This window comes from Oryx dammah, unplaced genomic scaffold (genome assembly GCF_014754425.2).
Source record: "Oryx dammah isolate SB20612 unplaced genomic scaffold, SCBI_Odam_1.1 HiC_scaffold_5, whole genome shotgun sequence".
In the NCBI taxonomy this organism is placed as follows: domain Eukaryota; kingdom Metazoa; phylum Chordata; class Mammalia; order Artiodactyla; family Bovidae; genus Oryx; species Oryx dammah.
Window position 1 is genome coordinate 104713156 of NW_024070189.1, and position 20148 is coordinate 104733303.

General features: G+C 42.6%; 1 protein-coding gene across 15 annotated transcripts in view; it reads left to right on the forward strand.

The window, feature by feature from the left end:
• The window catches only part of OBSCN (obscurin, cytoskeletal calmodulin and titin-interacting RhoGEF), a 211153-nt gene that overhangs the window by 64872 nt on the left and 126133 nt on the right, over positions 1 to 20148 (forward strand). For 12 of the 15 annotated variants that reach the window (XM_040241284.1, XM_040241286.1, XM_040241289.1 and 9 more), the window contains one exon: positions 15061 to 15336. In XM_040241284.1, coding sequence (XP_040097218.1) covers positions 15061 to 15336 — 276 coding nt within the window. The remainder of the gene's footprint in view (positions 1 to 15060; positions 15337 to 20148) is intronic. The other 3 variants (XM_040241291.1, XM_040241295.1, XM_040241296.1) reach the window with 1 other exon arrangement.

Sequence of the window (20148 nt, forward strand, 5' to 3'; positions counted from 1 at the left end):
GCTGCCACGTCATTCGGCATTGCTAATGAGGAGTTAGTGCCCTAGCAACCTCTGACTGGCAAAACAGTCTTCATTCCGTTGCATTTTTGTAGTGGTCAGGAAGAGCCTCTGCCCCTCATGCACAGGACAGTCTAAAAAATCAGGTTACTCTTCTGGGAAGATGGTCTTTGTGCCAATATAGAGATGGCCTGCCATCCCACATTTATTTTTCCTTTTTTTAAGAAAAAATATTAATTTTAATTGAAAGATAATTGCTTTATAGAGTTTCGTTGTTCTCTGTCAGACATCAACACGAATCAGCCATAGGTATACATGTGTCCCCTCCCTCGTGAACCTCCCTCCCATCTCCCGCCCCATCCCACCCTTCTAGGTTGATACAGAGCCCCTGTTTGAGTTCCCTGAGACATACAGAAAATTCCTGTTGGCTATGTATTTTACATATGGTAATATAAGTTTCCGTGTTACCCTCTCCACACATCTCACCCTCTCCTCCCCTCTCCCTGTGCCCGTAAGTCTGTTCTCTATGTCTGTGTCTCCATGTTACCCCGCAAATAGGTTCATCAGTACCATCTTTCGAGATTCCATGTACATATGTTAGTGTACGATATTTATCTTTCTCTTTCTGACTTACTTCACTCTATAATAGGCTCTAGGTTCATCCACCTCATTAGAACTGACTCAGATGCGTTTCTTTCTATGGCTGAGTGGTATTCCATTGTATGTATGTACCACAACTTCTTTATCCATTCATCTGTCAATGGACATCTAGGTTGCTTCCATGTTCTAGCATTTGTAAAAGGTGCTGTAATGAACACTGGAATACATGTGTCTTTTTCAGTTTTGGTTTCCTCAGGGTATATGCCTAAGAGTGGGATTGCTGTGTCATATGGTGATGTTTTTTCAAGGACTCTCCATACCATCCTCCATAGAGGCTGTATCAATTTACATTCCCACCAACAGTGCAAGAGCATTCCCTTTTCTCCACACCCTCTCCAGTATTTATTGTTTGTAGACTTTTGGATGATGGCCATTCTGATAGGTGTGAGGTGATATCTTACTGTAGTTTTGATTTGATTTCTCTAAGTGAGCAATGTTGAGCATCTTTCCATGTGTTTGTTAGCCATCTGTATGTCTCCTTTGGAGAAATGTCTGTTTAGGTCTTTTCCCCACTTTTTGATTGGGTGAGTTGTTTGCTTTTCTGGCATTGAGTTATATGAGCTGCTTGTATATTTTGGAAATTAATCCTTTGTCAGTTGTTTCATTTGCTGTTATTTTCTCCTATTCTGAGGGGTGTCTTTTCACCTTGCTTATGGTTTCCTTTGCTGTGCAAAAGCTTTTAAGTTTCACTCAGTTCTACTTGTTTACTTTTGTTTTTATTTCCATTACTCCAAGAGGTGGGTCATAGAAGATCTTGCTTGGATTTATGTCATCGAGTGTTCTGCCTATGCTTTCCTGTAAGAGTTTTATAGTTTCTGATCTTGCATTTAGGTCTTCAATCCATTTTGAGTTTATCTTTGTGTATGGTGTTAGAAAGTGTTCTAATTTCATTCTTTTACACATAACTGTCCAGTTTCCCAGCACTACTTACTGAAAGAGGCTATCTTTGTACCATTGTATATTCTTGCCTCCTTTGTCAAAAATAAGGTACCATAGGTGCATAGGTTTATTTATGGGCTTTATATCTTGTTCCTTTGGTCTATATTTCTGTTTTTGTGCCAGTACCATACTGTCTTGATGACTGTAGCTTTGTAGTATAATTTGAAGTCAGGAAGGGTTGGTTCCTCCAGCTCCATTCATCTTTCTCAAGACTGTTTTGGCTGTTTGGGGTCTTTTGTGTTTCCATATGAATTGTGAAATTTTTTGTTGTAGTTCTGTGAGAAATGCCATTGGTATGACAGGGATCACATTGAATCTGTAGATTGCATTTGGTGGTATAGTCGTTTTGACAATACTAATTCTTTCTATCCAGGAACATGGACTATCTCCCCATCTGTTTATGTTGTCTTTGATTTCTTTCATCAGTGTCTTATAATTTTCTCTATACAGTTCTTTTGTTGCCTTTGGTAGGTTTATTCCTAGATATTTTATTATTTTTGTTGCAGTGGTGAATGGGATTGATTCCTTAATCTCTCTTTCTGATTTTTCATTGTTAGTATATATGAATGCACGTGGTTTCTGTATATTGAGTTTGTATCCTACGACTTTGCCAAATTCACTGATTAGCTTTAGTAATTTTCTGATAGTATCTTTAGGGTTTTCTATGTGTAGTATCATGTCATCTGCAAACAGTCACAGATTTACTTCTTTTTCTTTTCTGATTTGAATTCCTTTTATTTCTTTTTCTTCTCTGATTGCTGTAGCTAGGACTTCCAGAACTATGTTGAGTAATAGTGGTGAAAGTGGACACCCTTGCCTTGTTCCTGATCTTAGGGGGAATGCTTTCAGTTTTTCACCATTGAAAATAATGTTTGCTGGAGGCTTATCATATTTGGCCTTTACTGTGGTGAGGTACGTTCCTTCTGTGCCCATTTTTTGAAGAGCTCTAATCATAAATGGGTGCTGAATTTTGTCAAAGGCTTTTTCTGCATCTATTGAGATTATCATGTGGTTTTTATCTTTTAGTTTGTTAGTACAGTGTAACACATTGATTTGTGTGTACTGAAGAATCCGTGCATCCCTGGAATAAACCCAACTTGATCATGGTTATGAAATTTTTATTGTGTTGTTAATTCTGGTTGCTAGAGTTTGTCGAGGATTTTTGTATCTATTTTCATCAGTGATATCGGCCTGTAGTTTTCTTTGTCTAGTTTTGGTATCAGGGTGATGGTGGCCTCATAGAATGAGTTTGGAAGTGTTCCTTCCTCTGCAGTTTTTTGAAAGAGTTTTAGAAGAATAGGTATTAGCTCTTATCTATGTGTTTGATTAGAATTCACCTGTGAAGCCATCTGGTCCTGGGGTTTGTTTTTTGGGAGATCTTTGATCACAGTTTTGATTTCAGTGCTTGTAATTGGGTTGTTCACCATTTCCATTTCTTCCTGGTTCGGTCTTGGAAGATTTAACTTTTCTAAGAATCTGTCCATTTCTTCCAGTTTATGCATTTTATTGCCATGAAGTTGCTCATAAGAGTCTCTCATAATCCTTTGTATTTCTGCATTGTTGAAACCTCTCCTTTTTCATTTCTAATTTTGTTGATTTGATTCTTCTCTCTCTCTTTCTTGATGAATCTGGCTAAAGGTTTATCAATTTTGTTTATCTCCTCAAAGAATGAGCTTTTAGTTTTATTAATTTTTACTATTGTTTCTTTCATTTTTTTTTCATTTATTTCTGCTCTGATCTTTGTGATTTCTTTCCTTCTGCTGATTTCTTTTGTTTGTTTGTTTTTCTTTTCCCAGTTGTTTTAGATGTAAAGTTAGGTTGTCTGTTCAATGTTTTTCTTGTTTCTTGAGGTAGGATCGTCTTGCTATAAACTTCCCTCTTACTGCTTTTGCAGAATCTTTTGATTTCCCTTTCGATTTTTTCTGTAACCTGTTCATTATTTTGAAACATACTGTTTAATCTCCATGTGTTTGTGTTTTTGCAGTTTTTTTCCTTATAATTGATAGCTAGTCTCATAGAGTTGTGGTCAGAAAAGATGCTTGATATGATTTCAATTTTCTTAAATTCCTGAGGTTTGATTTGTGACCCAAGATGTGGTCTATCCTGGAGAATATTCCATGTGCACTTGAGAAGAAGGTGTATTCTTCTGAATTTGGATGGAATGTCCTGAAGACATCAATGAGATCCATCTCATCTAATGTGTCATTTAAGACTTGTGTTTCCTTATTAGTTTTCTGTTTTGATGATCTGTCCACTGGTGTGAGTGGGGTGTTAAAGTCTCCTGCTATTATTGTGTTACTGTCAGTTTCTCCCTTTATGTCATTTAGTGTTTGTCTTGTGTATTGAGGTGCTCCTTAGTTCAGTTCAGTTCAATCGCTCAGTCGTGTCTGACTCTTTGTGACCCCATGAATCGCAGCACGCCAGGCCTCCCTGTCCATCACCAACTCCTGGAGTTCACTCAGACTCACGTCCATCGAATCCGTGATGCCATCCAGCCATCTCATCCTCTGTCGTCCCCTTCTCCTCCTGCCCCCAATCCCTCCCAGCATCAGAGTCTTTTCCAATGAGTCAACTCTTCACATGAGGTGGCCAAAGTACTGGAGTTTCAGCTTTAGCATCATTCCTTCCAAAGAAATCCCAGGGCTGATCTCCTTCAGAATGGACTGGTTGGATCTCCTTGCAGTCCAAGGGACTCTCAAGAGTCTTCTCCAACACCACAGTTCAAAAGCATCAATTCTTCAGCACTCAGCCTTCTTCACAGTCCAACTCTCACATCCATACATGACCACTGGAAAAACCATAGCCTTGACTAGATGGACCTTAGTTGGCAAAGTAATGTCTTTGCTTTTGAATATGCTATCTAGGTTGGTCATAACTTTTCTTCCAAGGAGTAAGTGTCTTTTAATTTCATGGCTGCAGTCACCATCTGCAGTGATTTTGGAGCCCCCAAAATAAAGTCTGACACTGTTTCCCCATCTATTTCCCATGGAGTGATGGGACCAGATACCATGATCTTCGTTTTCTGAATGTTGAGCTTTAAGCCAACTTTTTCACTCTCCTCTTTTACTTTCATCAAGAGGCTTTTTAGTTTCTCTTCACTTTCTGCCATAAGGGTGGTGTCATCTGCATATCTGAGGTTATTGATATTTCTCCCAGCAATCTTGATTCCAGCTTGTGTTTCTTCCAGTCCTGGAGCATAGATATTTATAATTATTACATCTTCCTCTTGGATTGATCCCTTGATCATTATGTAGCATGCTTCCTGATCTCTTGTAATATTCTTTATTTCAAGGTCTATTTTGTCTGATACGAGGATTGCTACTCCAGCTTTCTTTTGCTTCCCATCTGCATGGAATATATTTTCCCATCCTCTCACTTTCAGTCTATAAGTGTCTTTAGGTGTGAAGTGGGTTTCTTATAGACAGCATATGTATGGGTCTTGATTTTGTATCCATTCAGCCAGTCTGTGTCTTTTGGTTGGACCATTTAATACATTTAAATTTAAAGTAATTATTGATATATGTGCTCCTATTTCCATTTTCTTAATTGTTTGTGGTTTGTTTCTGCAGATCTTTTCTTATTTTGTGTTTTCTGACTATATAAGTCCCTTTAACATTTCTTATAAAGCTGATTTAGTGGTACTGAATTCTCTTGACTTTTGCTTGTCTGTAAAGCTTTTGATTTCTCCATCAATTTTGAATGAAATTCTTGCCAGGAAGAATAATCTTGGTTGTAGATTTTTCCCTTTTACTACTTTAAATATATCCTGCCATTCCCTTTTGGCCTGCAGAGTTTCTGCTAAAAGATCAACTGTTAAACATAGGGGTTCCCCTTGTATGTTACTTGTTGCTTTTCCCTCGCTGCTTTTAATATTCCTCCTTTGTGTTTAGTCTTTGTTAGTTTGATTGGTATGTGTCCTGGCATGTTTCTCTTCAGGTTTATCCTGTATGGGACTCTTTGTGCCTCTTGGACTTGATTGACTATTTCCTTTTCAATGTTGGGGAAATTTTCAACTATAATCTCTTAAAATTTTTTTCTCATACCCTTTCTTTTTCTCTTCTTCTTCTGGGATCCCTATAATTCAAATTTTGGTGCATTTAATATTGTTCCAGAGATCTCTGAGACTTTTCTCAGTTCTTTCCATTCTTTTTACTTTATTCTGCTCTTCAGCAATTATTTCCACCATTTTATCTTTCAGCTCACTGATCCATTCTTCTGCTTCAGATATTCTGCTATTGGTTCCTTCTAGAGTATTTTTAATTTCAGTAATTGTGTTGTTTGTGTCTGTATGTTTATTCTTTAATTCTTCTAGGTCTTTGTTAATTGATTCTTGCATTTTCTCCATTTTATTTTCAAGGTTTTGTATTATCTTTATGATCAATATTCTGAATTCTTTTCTGGGTAGTTTGCTTATTTCCTCTTCATTTATTTGGACTTGTGTGTTTCTGGTTTGTTCCTTCATTTGTGCAGTACTTCTGTCTTTTCATTGTTTTTTTAAACTTATTATGTTTGAGGTCTCCTTTTTCCAGGCTTCAGGGTTGAATTCTTTCTTTCTTTTGGTTTCTGCCCTCATAAGTTTGGTCCAGTGGTTTGTGTCAGCTTTGTGTAGGGTGTGACTTGTCCTTGCATTTGGTGGGAGGCAGTGAGTTTTTTTTTTTTTTTTTTACTTCCTCTGATGGGCAGGACTGAGTAAGGTGGTAATACTGTCTGCTGATGATTGGGTTTGTATTTTTGTCTTGTTTGTTGTTTGGATGAGGTACCCCGCACAGGGTGCTACTGGTAGTTGGGCGATATCAGGTCTTGTATACAAGTGGTTCCCTTTGTGGGAGTTCTTGCTACTTGCTACTCCTTAGGGTTAGTTCTCTGGTAGTCTAGGGTCTTGGAATCAGCACTCCCACTCCAAAGGTCCGGGGCTTGATCTCTGGCCAGGAACTGAGATTCCACAGGTGGGTGGTTATGGCATTAAATGAGATTAAAACAAATACCCAAAAAGGAGAAAACAAAGGTGAACCCCAGACAAACGGCAATTACAAAATCAGGCAAATAATAATTAAAATAAGGGACAAGACACACATACATAAACACCCATAAACAAAATCAAAACAGTCCAACAAAAATAGAGTACAACAGACTGACCCAGTGAAGAAAGGAAACCAGAAATGATATCCACCAGTTGAGAACAAAACTAAGTAAAGCACAAACTGGAAAACAAAACTAAAGCAAGGTACCAACTGGGGGATAAAGCAGTGAAAACAAACATAACACATATGGTGAGAAAAAGAAAAGAAAGAAAGAATAGAAATGCAAAGTGAAATAGAGGTAGATAAGATTTATCTATATTAAAGATTAACTGCAAGGGGAAAAGAACAGTAGGAAAAGCAAACAAATAAATGTAGAAAAAAATCATAAGTTTTAAAAGTAATTTTTTAATTGAAATTAAAGAGAAAAAAAAGGAAAACTACAGAACTGCAAAAGGCCAAAGTTCTGCAAAATGCAGACGTCTATAACAGAAATGAAAAGTGTGATTGAAAAAGAAAATCTCATAAGCTTAAATAGATTTCATAGTGCTAATAAAATGGACAACTACAGCAAGGTGGAGGAGGTAGGGAAAATAAGAGAAAAAGAAAAAAAATCCAGAAGCAACTATAGAGCAAGTCAGAGTATAAGAAGAATAACCGTTTTTCTTGAGTCTCTGCTGTCAGCATTCTTTCCCTTACTGTGAGTCACAGTCCACATTGTCTCCCAAGGATGCTCTCTAATACGAGGCTGACCTCTGGACCTGCTGTGGGGGCAGCTCAGACTCCAATCTGATCCTACTCCTGTGTGTTCTTGCCTCCAGTGTCCACAGCTGTCAGAACTAGTAGGTTTTCTTCTGTGGGAGCTCTCAATATCCTTTTATATATTCCATAGACACAGAGTCTGCCTAGTTAATCGTGTGGATTTAACCTGAAGTTTGTACAGATGGTGGGAAGGTTTTGGGTCTTCTTCCCTAGCTACACTGCCCCTGGGTTTCAGCTGTGGCTTTATTTCCACCTCTGCTTGTGGGTCGTCCACTGGGGTTTGCTCCTGAGGCTGCCCTGGAGGGCTTGGGTTTGCCCCGGTGAGAGCCAGGTGGAAGTGGGGCAGCTGCTTGGGTTGCAGGGAATCTGACAGTACCAGGTACTCAGAGGAGTTGGTGGCTGGGGCAGCAGGAAATATAGTGCTCTAAAAGGAAATAGTGCTCTAGAAGAAAAATAAATGCGAAAAGGCAAAATGGTTGTCTAAGGAGCCCTTACAAATAGCTGAGAAAAAACCACTACAATATTGCAAAGTAATTAGCCTCCAATTAAAATAAGTAATTTAAAAAAAAAAATCCAAAGAAAAGAGAAGAAAAGCTAAAGGCAAAGGAGAAAAGGAAAGATATACCCATCTGAAGAAAAGTTCCAAAGAAAAGCAAGGAGAGATAAGAAAGCCTTCCTCAGTGATCAGTGCAAAGAAATAGAGGAAAATCATAGAATGGGAAAGACTGGAGATCTCTTCAAGAAAATTAGAGATACCAAGGGAACATTTCATGTGAAGATGGGCTCGATAAAGGACAGAAGTGGTATGGACCTAACAGAAGCAGAAGATATTAAGAAGAGGTGGCAAGAATACACAGAAGAACTGTACAAAAAAGATCTTCACGACTCAGTAACTGTGGTGGTGTGATCACTCACCTAGACCCAGACATCCTGGAATGTGAAGTCAAGTGGGCCTTAGGAAGCATCACTATGAACAAAGCTAGTGGAGCTTATGGAATTCCAACTGAGCTATTTCAAATCCTAGAAGATGATGCTGTGAAAGTGCTGCACTAGATATGCCAGCAAATTTGGAAAACTCAGCAGTGGCCACAGGACTGGAAAAGGTCAGTTTTCATTCCAATCCTCAAGAAAGGCAATGGCAAAGAATGTTCAAACTACCACACAATTGCACTCATCTCACATGCTAGCAAAGTAATGCTCAAAATTCTTTTGAGGAAATCTTCAACAGTATGTGAACAGTGAAATTCCAGATGTTCAAGCTGTTTTTAGAAAAGGCAGAGGAACCAGAGATCAAATTGCCAACATCCACTGGATCATCGAGAAAGCAAGAGAATTGCAGAAAAACATCTACTTTTGCTTTATTGACTATGCCAAAGCCTTTGACTGTGTGGATCACAATAAACTGTGGAACATTCTTAAAGCGATGGGCATACCAGACCACCTGACCTGCCTCCTGAGAAATTTGTATGCAGGTCAAGAAGCAACAGGTAGAACTGGACATGGAACAATGAGACCGATTCTAAATTGGGAAAGGTGTATGTTAAGGCCGTATTCTGTCACCCTGCTTATTTAACTTATATGCAGAGTACATCATGCGAAATGCCAGGCTGGATGAAGCACAAGCTGGAATCAAGATTGCCAGGAAAAATATCAATAACCTCAGATATGCAGATGACACCACCCTTACGGCAGAAAGTGAAGAGTAACTGAAGAGCCTCTTGATGAAAGTGAAAGAGGAGAGTGAAAAAGCTGGCTTGAAATTCAACATTCAAAAAATTAAGATCGTGGCATCTGGTCCCATCACTTCACAGGAAATAGATGGGGAAACAATAGAAACAGTGACAGACTTTATTTTCTTGGGTTCCAAAATAACTGCAGATGGTGACTACAATCATGAAATTAAGACATTTGCTCCTTGGAAGAAAAGCTGTGACAACCTAGACAGCATATTGAAAAGCAGAGACATTACTTTGCTGACAAAGGTCCATTTGGTCAAGGCTATGGTTTTTCCAGTAGTCATGTATGGATGTGAACGTTGAATCATAAAGAAAGCTGAACGCTGGAGAATTGATGCTTTTGAACTGTGGTGTTGGAGAAGACTCTTGAGAGTCCCTTGGACAGCAAGGAGATCCAACTGGTCAGTCCTAAAGGAAATCAGCACTGAATATTCATTGGAAGGACCGATGCTGAAACTGAAGCTCCAATACTTTGGCCACCTGATCCAAAGTCATGACTCATTGGAAAAGGCCCTGATGCTGGGAAAGATTAAAGGCAGGAGGAGAAGGGGACGACAGAGAAGACGGTTGGATGTCATCACCAACTCGATGGACATGAGTTTGAGCAAATTCCAGCAGTTGTTGATAGACAGGGAAGTCTGGCGTGCTGCAGTCCATGGGGTTGCAAAGAGTTGAACACGACTCAGCAACTGAACAGAACTGAGAAGGGTCTGGCAACCCACTCCAGCTTTCTTGCCTGGAGAACCCCTGTGACAGAGAAGCCTGCCAGGCCACAGTCCACAGGGTTGCAGAATTGGACAGGACTGAAGCACCCTGCGTGCATAGGTGCAAGCCTTTTTTTTGCCCATGGCAGTTCTGCCCCAGTGGGGTTGAGTGTGAAGGTGGCGCAGCTGCGTGGGTCATGAGGATCCTGGCAGCGCCAAATGCACAGGGACACAGACTCTGTTGGCCACAGGAGTTATGGCCCTATCGGTGTTTTTCTAGCCCCTAGCAGCTGGCAATCAAAAGGCCTCTTTGTCTAGTCTTTCTCCACTGCTCTGCCCATTCAGGGTCCTCCTCTAGATGGGTACATCAGGCACATAAGGGGCACCCTGGGTGGGGTCCTACTCTGTAATTTGGTGCGTCAGGCATTTGATGGGCCAGCCTCTCTATTGTTCAGCTGCCAGTGCTTTCGTGTAGGGGGAGAGAGGTTGTGATGGCTCCACCCCCTACACATGACTCAGCAGCGTCACCTTGTGCCAGGGTCCAGCCCTGCTGGATCCAAGGTGATTCGAAGGTGGGGACGGAGTCGGCGTCCTTGGAAATAACTTATTTAATTACAGATAGAGAGGGATTAGAAAATTAGCAGAGAAAAAGAGGCTGAATAACTTGGTTTACATGGAATACCAATCACCACCTACGTAGGCTGCAGGCGTCTTTCCGTTCTCCCAAAGGAGAGGAGGCCCTGAGGCCCACCCCCAGTCCAATCTTAGAAGCCCAGGCAAAATTAGCGGGCTTGGTGGGTACCCATGCACCAGATGAGAATTTGGCCAGAAAATAGTAGGAGAGAAAAAGAGGCTGAATAACTTGGTTTATGTGGGATACCAATAAAATTCCAAGACAAGGAATTTGCACCGTCTACGTTGGGCCACCGGCGCCACTTGAATATCGGAAGGTGCCCCTCCTTGGGCTCCTCCTCGCGTGGGCTTGAAAACCGGGACAAGTAAGTAGACATGGCGAGCACCCACGCTCCAGATGGGAATTTGGCCAGAAAAACGGGGAGCAAGAAAGAACGACATGGAGGAATCAGTCTTTCCGGAAACTGATCCGATTTCTTTATTTTGGGGTTTGCTTATATACCTTTTGTTACACATAGGGATGAATACAGAGTCACGCGGGGGTCAGCAGTCCTGACCTTTATCAAAATCAGGTACTTTACATAAAAAAAGATCTTAGGGGTTTTACATCATCTTCTGGCCATGAGGCCTGCTGACATTTTATGACCCTTTCTTTCTGATAACCAAAAAACTTATTTTTTCCAAGGGTGTTTTTTCTTAAACCAGGCACCACCCTCCAAATAAAGTTGCATTCCTATAGGGTGAGGGTGTAGTGAGTTACAATCAAGAAAGGAATTTATTTAACCCAAGGTTAACATGACTAATCTTAAAGGTTAATACTTATTTCTCCTATATGCTAGTTATATTCATTATAAGGGCAGGGCATATGGAGATTTAGCAGCAAACATCAGCCCAACAAGTGAAAAATCCTTTCACCAATGTTCCCCGTAAGGTCTATTTAGTCTTAAGATAGTGATAAAGTTACATTTTTACATAGCAAGGACACAGTGATTTATAACAAAGTACAGTGATCTATTACAAAAGAGAAAATTCATTAACTCAAAAAGTCTAGTATTGCTAACCTTAAAAACTACTATATTTCCTTTTCTATATTCCAAATACATTGATTAATATATTCCCAGGTGCCTAAGGATATGGAGGTCTGGTGGCAATCATTGACTCAACAATGAGAAAAGCCCTATGCTAATTAAGATTCTCAAAATACTCCAAACTCTCTGTGCTGTTTATGGTTGAGAGGTAGTAAACAATCATGTGAGTAGTGGCAGGAGTATGGATAATCCTGTCACACAAGCTAGTCTGCCCAGAGAGGTTTGACCTGAGATACCCTTGTCACACCCAGGGCAGGGAATTAGCAGCAATTGTTGGCACAACAAATGAAAAACCCTTCACCAATATAATTCCTAACCAACCCTAATAATTTCTAACTTCCCAAAAGAATTTGCCTTTAGTAAGTCTAAAACATCTCGTGCCTCTCAGGTTGGGAGGCTGTAAACAATCATATGTGGCCGGACGAACCTATACAGGTGGGCTAGATAACCTTCAGAGGAGTCCATAAGCTGAAACACTCTTGTCATGCCCAGGAATTTTTATTGCCTTGGAGCTGCACGTTTACTCCTTCTCCGAGAGAACCGGTGGGGAACAGCCCCCCATAAAGTCAGAGGTGTAGGCGAGAGCATGAAACAGTAAGGTAGATAGACTCTGGTTTTGGGGGTAGATGCTCGGGAGCAGGGGGTTTCCTGAGGCTTGATCACGCCTTTGCGTATGCCAAGCCTCCTTCCTCATGACCTTGGCCATGGGCAGAGCTCCTCATGCTGGCGCCCGGCAACCTTGCTTCCATGGCTGCCTGGCTTTCCTCCACAGGCATTTCCCACAGTCTCCTCCCTCACATCCCCTCGCTCCGTCTCTCTCTGCAGTCCACAGCTGCCCTCGTCCTGAGATTGCTCCACAATCCCTACTCTCCAGCTCCCAGTCACTGCGCCTTCCAGGGGACCCGCGTCCCTGTCCAGTGTGTATGGCTGCAGCAAGGACTGTCTGATTCTCATTCCATTTAGGCTGTCACAGATCAGCTGTTTCACTCTTAACATCAAATGCTTCTCCCCTGACTCAGACAGTTGCCCTGATGTGGGGATCGGCCCCCTACTTCAGTTTCCCTGCCTGCCGAGGGCAGGTCCAGTCTTACTGACACTCCTGTTTTCCCTAGTTCCTTCCTCCTACAGAGTTTTGCGCGGTGCTGTATATTCCTTCCCAGTAGTCAGCTCCTCCTGCCTGCTCCCAGCTGGTCCACATGCACTTCTGTGTCTGTCAGTGCGTTCCTGATGTATCCACGGAGGGAGATGTGCTCCACGTCTACCTGCTCCTCTGCCATACCACCTCAGTCACTAGAGGCCAACCTCTGACATTCTGTGATCGTACCAGGGCAGGTTGGTTAGTGGGTGTGTGTGTTCCCCAGACCCTACCACCCAACTTTGTTAAATGTGGTTTTTGGAGCATGTTAGTGAGTATCCTAAGGTAAAACTGTTTAAAAATAGTGAAATGTGGCTAAATCTTAGTAATCTCTCTGAAAATCAGATACAGGAAGATAAAGAAAATCAGAGATATGGCATGTGAATCAGCAGGACTACTGATGAAAATCTTCTCAGCCCTGTAGTTCTCTGGTACACCATACAGAATATCTGGAAACTGCTATTCCGCTGGATATGGTTTCAGAAAACTAAAGGTGGATTTGCTGATAATAGGATGATCAACTCAGACCATCCTAAAGATAAACTATTAGAATGCATATGATTCTTGCATAATTAGTGTGTAAAAAATTAACCTGGAAAAAACATTTCTATGTTTAAGTGCCAGCAAGGTGTGCTTGGAAAATGAAATTTGTGTGAGAGTTAGACTAGATCAGTTGTATCATGTTTCTAATTCCAGGTCTGATCAATGTTGCCAAGAGACTGTGTGGGGGGAATTATTCTGGATTCTTGAGAGACAGTTAAAGGTTGCAAGAGATGGATAGAAATCTAATGGGAAAAAAAATCAAAAGATGTTTATTAATAATCAAAATGGAAGAAAACTTGTTTTTTGAGTGTTCTAATGAAAGAATGACTGGCAGGTTGCAAAGGCAAGATACAGCCAGTACATCATTTTCATGAAGAAGAGCATGGTAGAAGCATTTACTGTTACCCAATCAATGGCACCCCACTCCAGTACTCTTGCCTGGCAAATCCCATGGACGGAGGAGCCTGGTGGGCTGCAGTCCATGGGGTCGCTGAGGGTTGGACACGACTGGGTGACTTCACTTTCACTTTTCACTTTCATGCATTGGAGAAGGAAATGGCAACCCACTCCAGTATTCTTGCCTGGAGAATCCCAGGGACGGGGGAGCCTGGTGGGCTGCCGTCTATGGGGTCGCACAGAGTCGGACACGACTGAAGCAACTTAGCAGCAGCAGCAATGTCAAAAATTATTACAAGGCTACAGTTTTCAAGATAAGGGATCCCAGTGCTGGGATGGTTATCACATCCAAGGAACGGAATAGTGAACTCAGAAACAGTTCTTGCAGAAGTGGAATCTTGCATCACCCATTCCTGCCGACCCTCCGCATCTTCCATTTGTTACTGTGTTGTCTGTTGAGAACTAGCAGAAGGATGTTGTCCTCAAACAATGGTGGGTGGACCACTGTACCATACAGAAAAATTAACTTGTACTAGCAGTTCACACCACACTCACAAGTCAGCTTGAGGTGGGTTAGACACCTCAGTGTCAAAGATAAAACCCCCAAATCCAGAGATGCTAATGTGGTTTCTTCAAGACTTAAGGTAAAAAGATTTCTTAAATAGAATACGTATGCTCTATGCTTAAAGGGACAAAATGGCATTGTGAGACTATTGGAGGAAAAGCTATCAGAGACCTGGATCAGAGTGAAAATGTCAGTCGCATGATTGAGAGTATCCTTAAATCCTACCTATGTTTCATTCTCTGGTGTTTAAATTGACAAAGAGTGGCCAGATGTGAATTGAGAGAAGACAGAACCTATTGGTAAGTGGGCAAGGGATTTGATTGAATACTGTCACCAATGAGAAAAAAACAGTAATGGCAAACCCAGTCCTAAGGGGAAGGTGCTACGCTTCTTCATTCCTCAGACAATGACAAAGAAAGCCCTGGGGAGGTCTGAGCACTCCCCCAGATTGCCACCAGCTGACAATACTGAGAGTAGGCAAGGGCGCTGAGCCTCAGCAATCTCCATGGACTGCAGGTGAAAAGTTCCTGCATAGTAGTATGGAGAAGACGGGGGTGCCATTCTGGGAATGTTGGGGAACAGTTGCTTCGAGACCTTGCAGATGTCATGAGCAGGGGACAAATCTGTTCCAGTGACCGCCCACCCCAAGGTGTACTCCCAGGGACCCATGTGAGAATGCATAAATTGTGTCCCTGTTGCTGAGAAAGGCAGGGGAACCTCTGCAGGGCACAGGGCTGGTGCAGAGCCTGAGAAGTCTCCAGTTCCACCCTCACCTTTCCTGACTGTCCTGCCCCCCGAGCTCCTCATCCAGGTCTTCTTTGCGCGGGGCTGCCCTCCTGACTGAGACGGTGTCTCTGAACCCGTGTATCCCCCTCTGTCCCCAGAGCCCCCAGTGGTGTTCGCCAAGGAGCAGCTGGCACGCAGTGAAGTGCAGGCCATGGCGGGGGCGAGTGCCACGCTGAGCTGCGAGGTGGCCCAGGCCCAGACGGAGGTGACGTGGTACAAGGACGGCAAGAAGCTGAGTTCGAGCTCGAAAGTGCGTGTGGAGGCCACGGGCCGCGGGCGGCGACTGGTGGTGCAGCAGGCGGGCAAGGCGGACGCCGGGGAGTATAGCTGCGAGGCCGGGGGCCAGAAGGTCTCCTTCCACCTGGACGTCACAGGTCAGTCCTGGAGGAGGGCGCTGAGATAGCCCGTGCAGGCCATCAGAGGCCTGGCTACCTGCCTCCCCATACCTGTGTGCCCTTGCCTGTGTCCTTCATCTCTTCAAGCCTCCCTGTCTTCCATGTCCCATCTTAGTCCCTGGGCGGGGTTGGGGGGGGGTGATGTGGAAGGTGTGCTTGCAACGAAGCGGGGCCGTTTCTGCCCACATCTTTACCTGGCAGTGAGGCTCAATCACACTGGCTTAGCACCTGCCGAGAACCTGCTGGTTATTCCTGGTGTTGAGACCCTGGGTCTCCTCTTCCTGGGGGCTGGGGTAGACCTGGAGATACGTGACTCTCCTCCCATCGTAAGTCTCTCCTCAACACCCAGCACATTTCCTCTTGTTGCCCCTCATGCCAGTTCTCAGTTGTCAAGACGGGTTTCAATTTGGTGGATCCCCGATCATAAGAAATGGCCACACAATCCTACCTGAAATTCTCTTAGGGGTGAACTTTGGATGATGAAACTTGAGGTTTCGGGGAGGCCTTTTTTTTCCTTTTCCTGGATATAGAAGCTCCAGTTGCCTAGAGGTAGCTGGAAATAGGCCCAGGGGTGTTGTCACATCTTTTCAAAGGGAAGATAAAAGGCTGGCTGGTAGAGAGTCATCTGTGCTATTTAGGCTGATCTTAGTTAAAGCGTCTGCCTGCAGTGTGGGAGACCTGGGTTCAGTCTCTGGGTCAGGAAGATCCCCTGGAGAAGGAACTGGCAATCCACTCCAGTATTCTTGCCTGGAGAATCCCACGGATGGAGTTTTGTGGGCTACAGTCCATGGGTCGCAAAGAGTCAGACACGACTGAGCGACTTCACTTTCACTTTCACTTTCACTTAGATAAAAGATGCTTTTGCCTCTGTCTTCAAACAGGTTGGGTTTTCCCATTAGTACTCCTTTTTGCGCTCCACGGAGGGAGTAAGAAACAGAAAGGAACACGTTCATTTCTGCCGTCCTTCTTAGTCTCTTCCTAGTGTTTCCTAAGAAGGAGTTACTGTCCTAGCAACCTCTGACTGCAAAGCAGTGCTTACTTCCTTGCAGTTTCCTGATGGTCAGTGAGTGAGTCTGTCTTGTGACTGGAAATCAGCTTATTCTTCTTCCAGGAAGAGAGTCTCATGCCACAGAGGGATGGGCTGCCATTTCACATTTACTCCTGGGTGCTGACACGTGATTTGAGACTGTGCCAACCTGGAATGATTTGTGGGTGTGAATAGATACCTCAGATCCCACAGTTCATCTTTATAGAATGTGTTTTTTGGAGCACATTAGAGAGTATTTGAAAGCAGAGCTTTTGAAAACTTGTGAAATGTGGCTAAATCATGGTAAGCTCTATGAACACAAGAAAACAGACAGAAGTCAAAGTGTTGTAAGACTTGCCAATCAGTAGGACCAATAACGAAAGTCTTCTCGGCCCTGTAGTTCTCTGGTTGTTCTTGTTGTTGTTTATTTGCAAGTCACGTCTAACTTACTTGTGACCCTGTGGACTGTAGTCCGCCCCTCTTCTCTGTCCGTGAGATTTCCCAGGTACGAATGCTAGAGTGGGTTGCCATTTCCTTCTCGAGGGGATCTTCCTGGCCCAGGGATCAAACTTGCATCTCCTACATTGCAGGCAGATTCTTTATTGCCCAACCACTAGGAAAACCAGTTCTCTGGTACACTGTACAAAATGTCCGGGAAAACTGTTATTCTGCACTTGTGGAGATGATCCTAGAGAGAGAAAAAGGAGGTAGACTCTGTAATTTTCTTCATATACAAAACATAACATTGATACCAAAATGACCCAGCAATGGCAGGGAGAATCAAACTTCAGACCAATCTACTGTGAATATCAAGGCCAAAATAAAAAAAAAATCATAGTATTTGTTAGCAAAATGAATTAATCAATGTTTCCAGGAGTAGGCCCATGATAAAAATCGTAGTCTAGGGTTGCACAATGAGCTTAATGTTGGATATGTTAATAGAAAGTAGAAAGCTGGATATTAAGAAATAGAGTGCAAGGACTTCCCTGGTGGTCCAGAATGCCAATGCCAGGGACAGTAGTTTGATCCTTGTTCTATGAAGATCCCAGATGTGATTATCTCCACCAGTACAGAATCAAATGGTTAATTAAATTCAAGCATCATACGTCAAGACAAAATATTTGATAACATCAAGCATCTGTCCCTGCCATAAAATACTTGGGAAACTATATAAGATATTTTTTCTTTTGACATAATAAAATTCCTGTGAAAAGAACAACGGTGATAACATCATCCCACTTAAGGTGTACCTTCAAATCTTTGAGTGAGAGATAACAGACTGGTTCCAAATAGGAAAAGAAGTATGTCAAGGCTGTATATTGTCACCCTACTTATTTAACTTATATGCAGAGTACATCATGAGAAATGCTGGGCTAGAGGAAGTACAAGCTGGAATCAAGATTGCTGGGAAAATATCAATAACCTCAGATATGCAGATGACACCACCCTTATGGCAGAAAGTGAAGAAGAACTAAAGAGCCTCTTGATGAAAGTGAAAGTGGAGAGTGAAAAAGTTGGCTTAAAGCTCAACATTCAGAAAACGAAGATCATGGCATCTGGTCCCATCACTTCATGGCAAATAGATGGGGAAACAGTGGAAACAGTGGCTGACTTTATTTTTCTGGGCTCCAAAATCATTGCAGATGGTGACAGCAGCCATGAAATTAAAAGATGCTTACTCCTTGGAAGAAAAGTTATGACCAACCTAAACAGCATATTAAAAAGCAGAGACATTACTTTGCCAACAAAGGTCCATCTAGTCAAGGCTATGGTTTTTCCTGTGGTCATGTATGGATATGAGAGTTGGACTGTGAAGAAAGCTGAGCACCAAAGGGTTGATGCTTTTGAACGGTGGTGTTGGAGAAGACTCTTGAGAGTCCCTTGGACTGCAAGGAGATCCAACCAGTCCATCTTAAAGGAGATCAGTCCTGGGTGTTCATTTGAGGGACTGATGCTGAAGCTGAAACTCCACTACTTTGGCCACCTGATGCAAAGAGCTGACTCATTGGAAAAGACCCTGATGCCGGGAAAGATTGAGGGCAGGAGGAGAAGGGGACGACAGAGGATGAGATGGGTGGATGGCATCTCTGACTCAATGTACATGGGTTGAGTAGACTCCAGGTATTGGTGATAGACAGGGAGGCCTCGTGTGCTGCCGTTCATGGGGTTGCAAAGAGTCAGACATGACTGAGCGACTGAACTGACTGAATACATGGAGGCCACTGCAATCCCTGAATCCAGTAAAGAGGAGAATAAAATCACCAGCAGATGGTTTTGAAAAACTAAAGGTGAAATTTGCTGATGATTTGATTATCAACTCAGAAAATCTGAAGATAAATTATTAGACTGTGAATGATTCTTGAGGAAAAAAAAATCAACATGCTGAAATAATTCCTACATCTAAGTCCTGATTAGGAACGCTTGAAGAATGAAATTTGTGTTAAGAGTTGGACTAGCACAGTTATCATGTTTCTAATTCCAGGTCTGATCAAAGTCATCAAGAGGCTGTGCATGGGGAAATTATATTCAAGATCCTTGAGAGACAGCGGGAGGTTGCATCAGATGGAGCGATCTGAGAAAAAAGTCAAAGATGTTTACCAACAATCAAAATAGAATTTTCTTTTTGGGGTGATCTGATGGAAGAATAATTGGCTGATTTCAAAGGCAAGGTTCAGCCAATACACTGTTTTCTTGAAGAAAAGCATGGTGGGGACATTTACTGGGACCTCTGTTAGGCTAAGTCACTTCAGTAGTGTCAGACTCTTTGCAACCCTGAGGACTATAGCTTACCAGGCAGGCTCCTCTGTCCATGAGATTCTCCAGGCAAGAATACTGGAATGGGTTGCCATTTCCTCTTCCAGGGGATCTTCCCGACCCAGGGATCAAACTCACATTTCTTATGTCTCATGCATTGGCAGGTGGACGTTTTACCACTAACGCCACCTGGGAAGCCCTCTGAAACCGCAGAGCTATCTACAAAAGCAGGCTCCTGCTCAGGACACTCTTGGCTGCAGAAGCAGACACACACCCAGGCACGCCAGCTCTGCACAAGGCTACAAAGTCACACATGTGTGGGCACGTGATCCCTGCTCCGTGGGGGACCAGCCTGACCAGTTCTCATGTATTAGGAATGATCCTAAAGCTGTAGTTTTCGAGATAAGGGGATCCCGGTGCAGTGATAGTTTCCACATCAGAGGAGCTGAATGGTGAGCCCAGAAGCAGTTCCTTGCATAAATGGCTTCCTGCTCCACCCATCCCCCCTTCCCCTACACTTTTCCATTGTTACGGTGTCATCTATTGGAGAACTCAAGGAAGGATGTTGTCTAATAAATGGCATTGGACCACTGAACCATATGGAAAAATGAAATTGTGCTAGCAATTCACACCACACACAAAAGTCAGCTCAGAATGGGTTAGAAAACTCAGGGTAAAAGGCAAAACCCCCAAAAATCCCTCAGATGATAATGTGGTTTCCTTAAAGACAATATAAGGAGAAATTTCTTAAATGGAACATAAATGATCTATGCCTGAAAGGGCTGAAATGGACATTGTGAAACTATTGGAAGGAAAATCTTTGATTTATCAAAGGACTGGATCTGAGAGTAAAAATGCCACTCACACAGTTGGAGATATCCTTAAATCCTAAGTATGTATCATTCTCTGGTATGTAAATGTATAAAGAGTGGCCAGAATTGAATTGAAAAAAGAGCCTACTATTTGTAGGTGGCCAAAAGATTTGAATTGTATCACCATGAAGAAGAAAA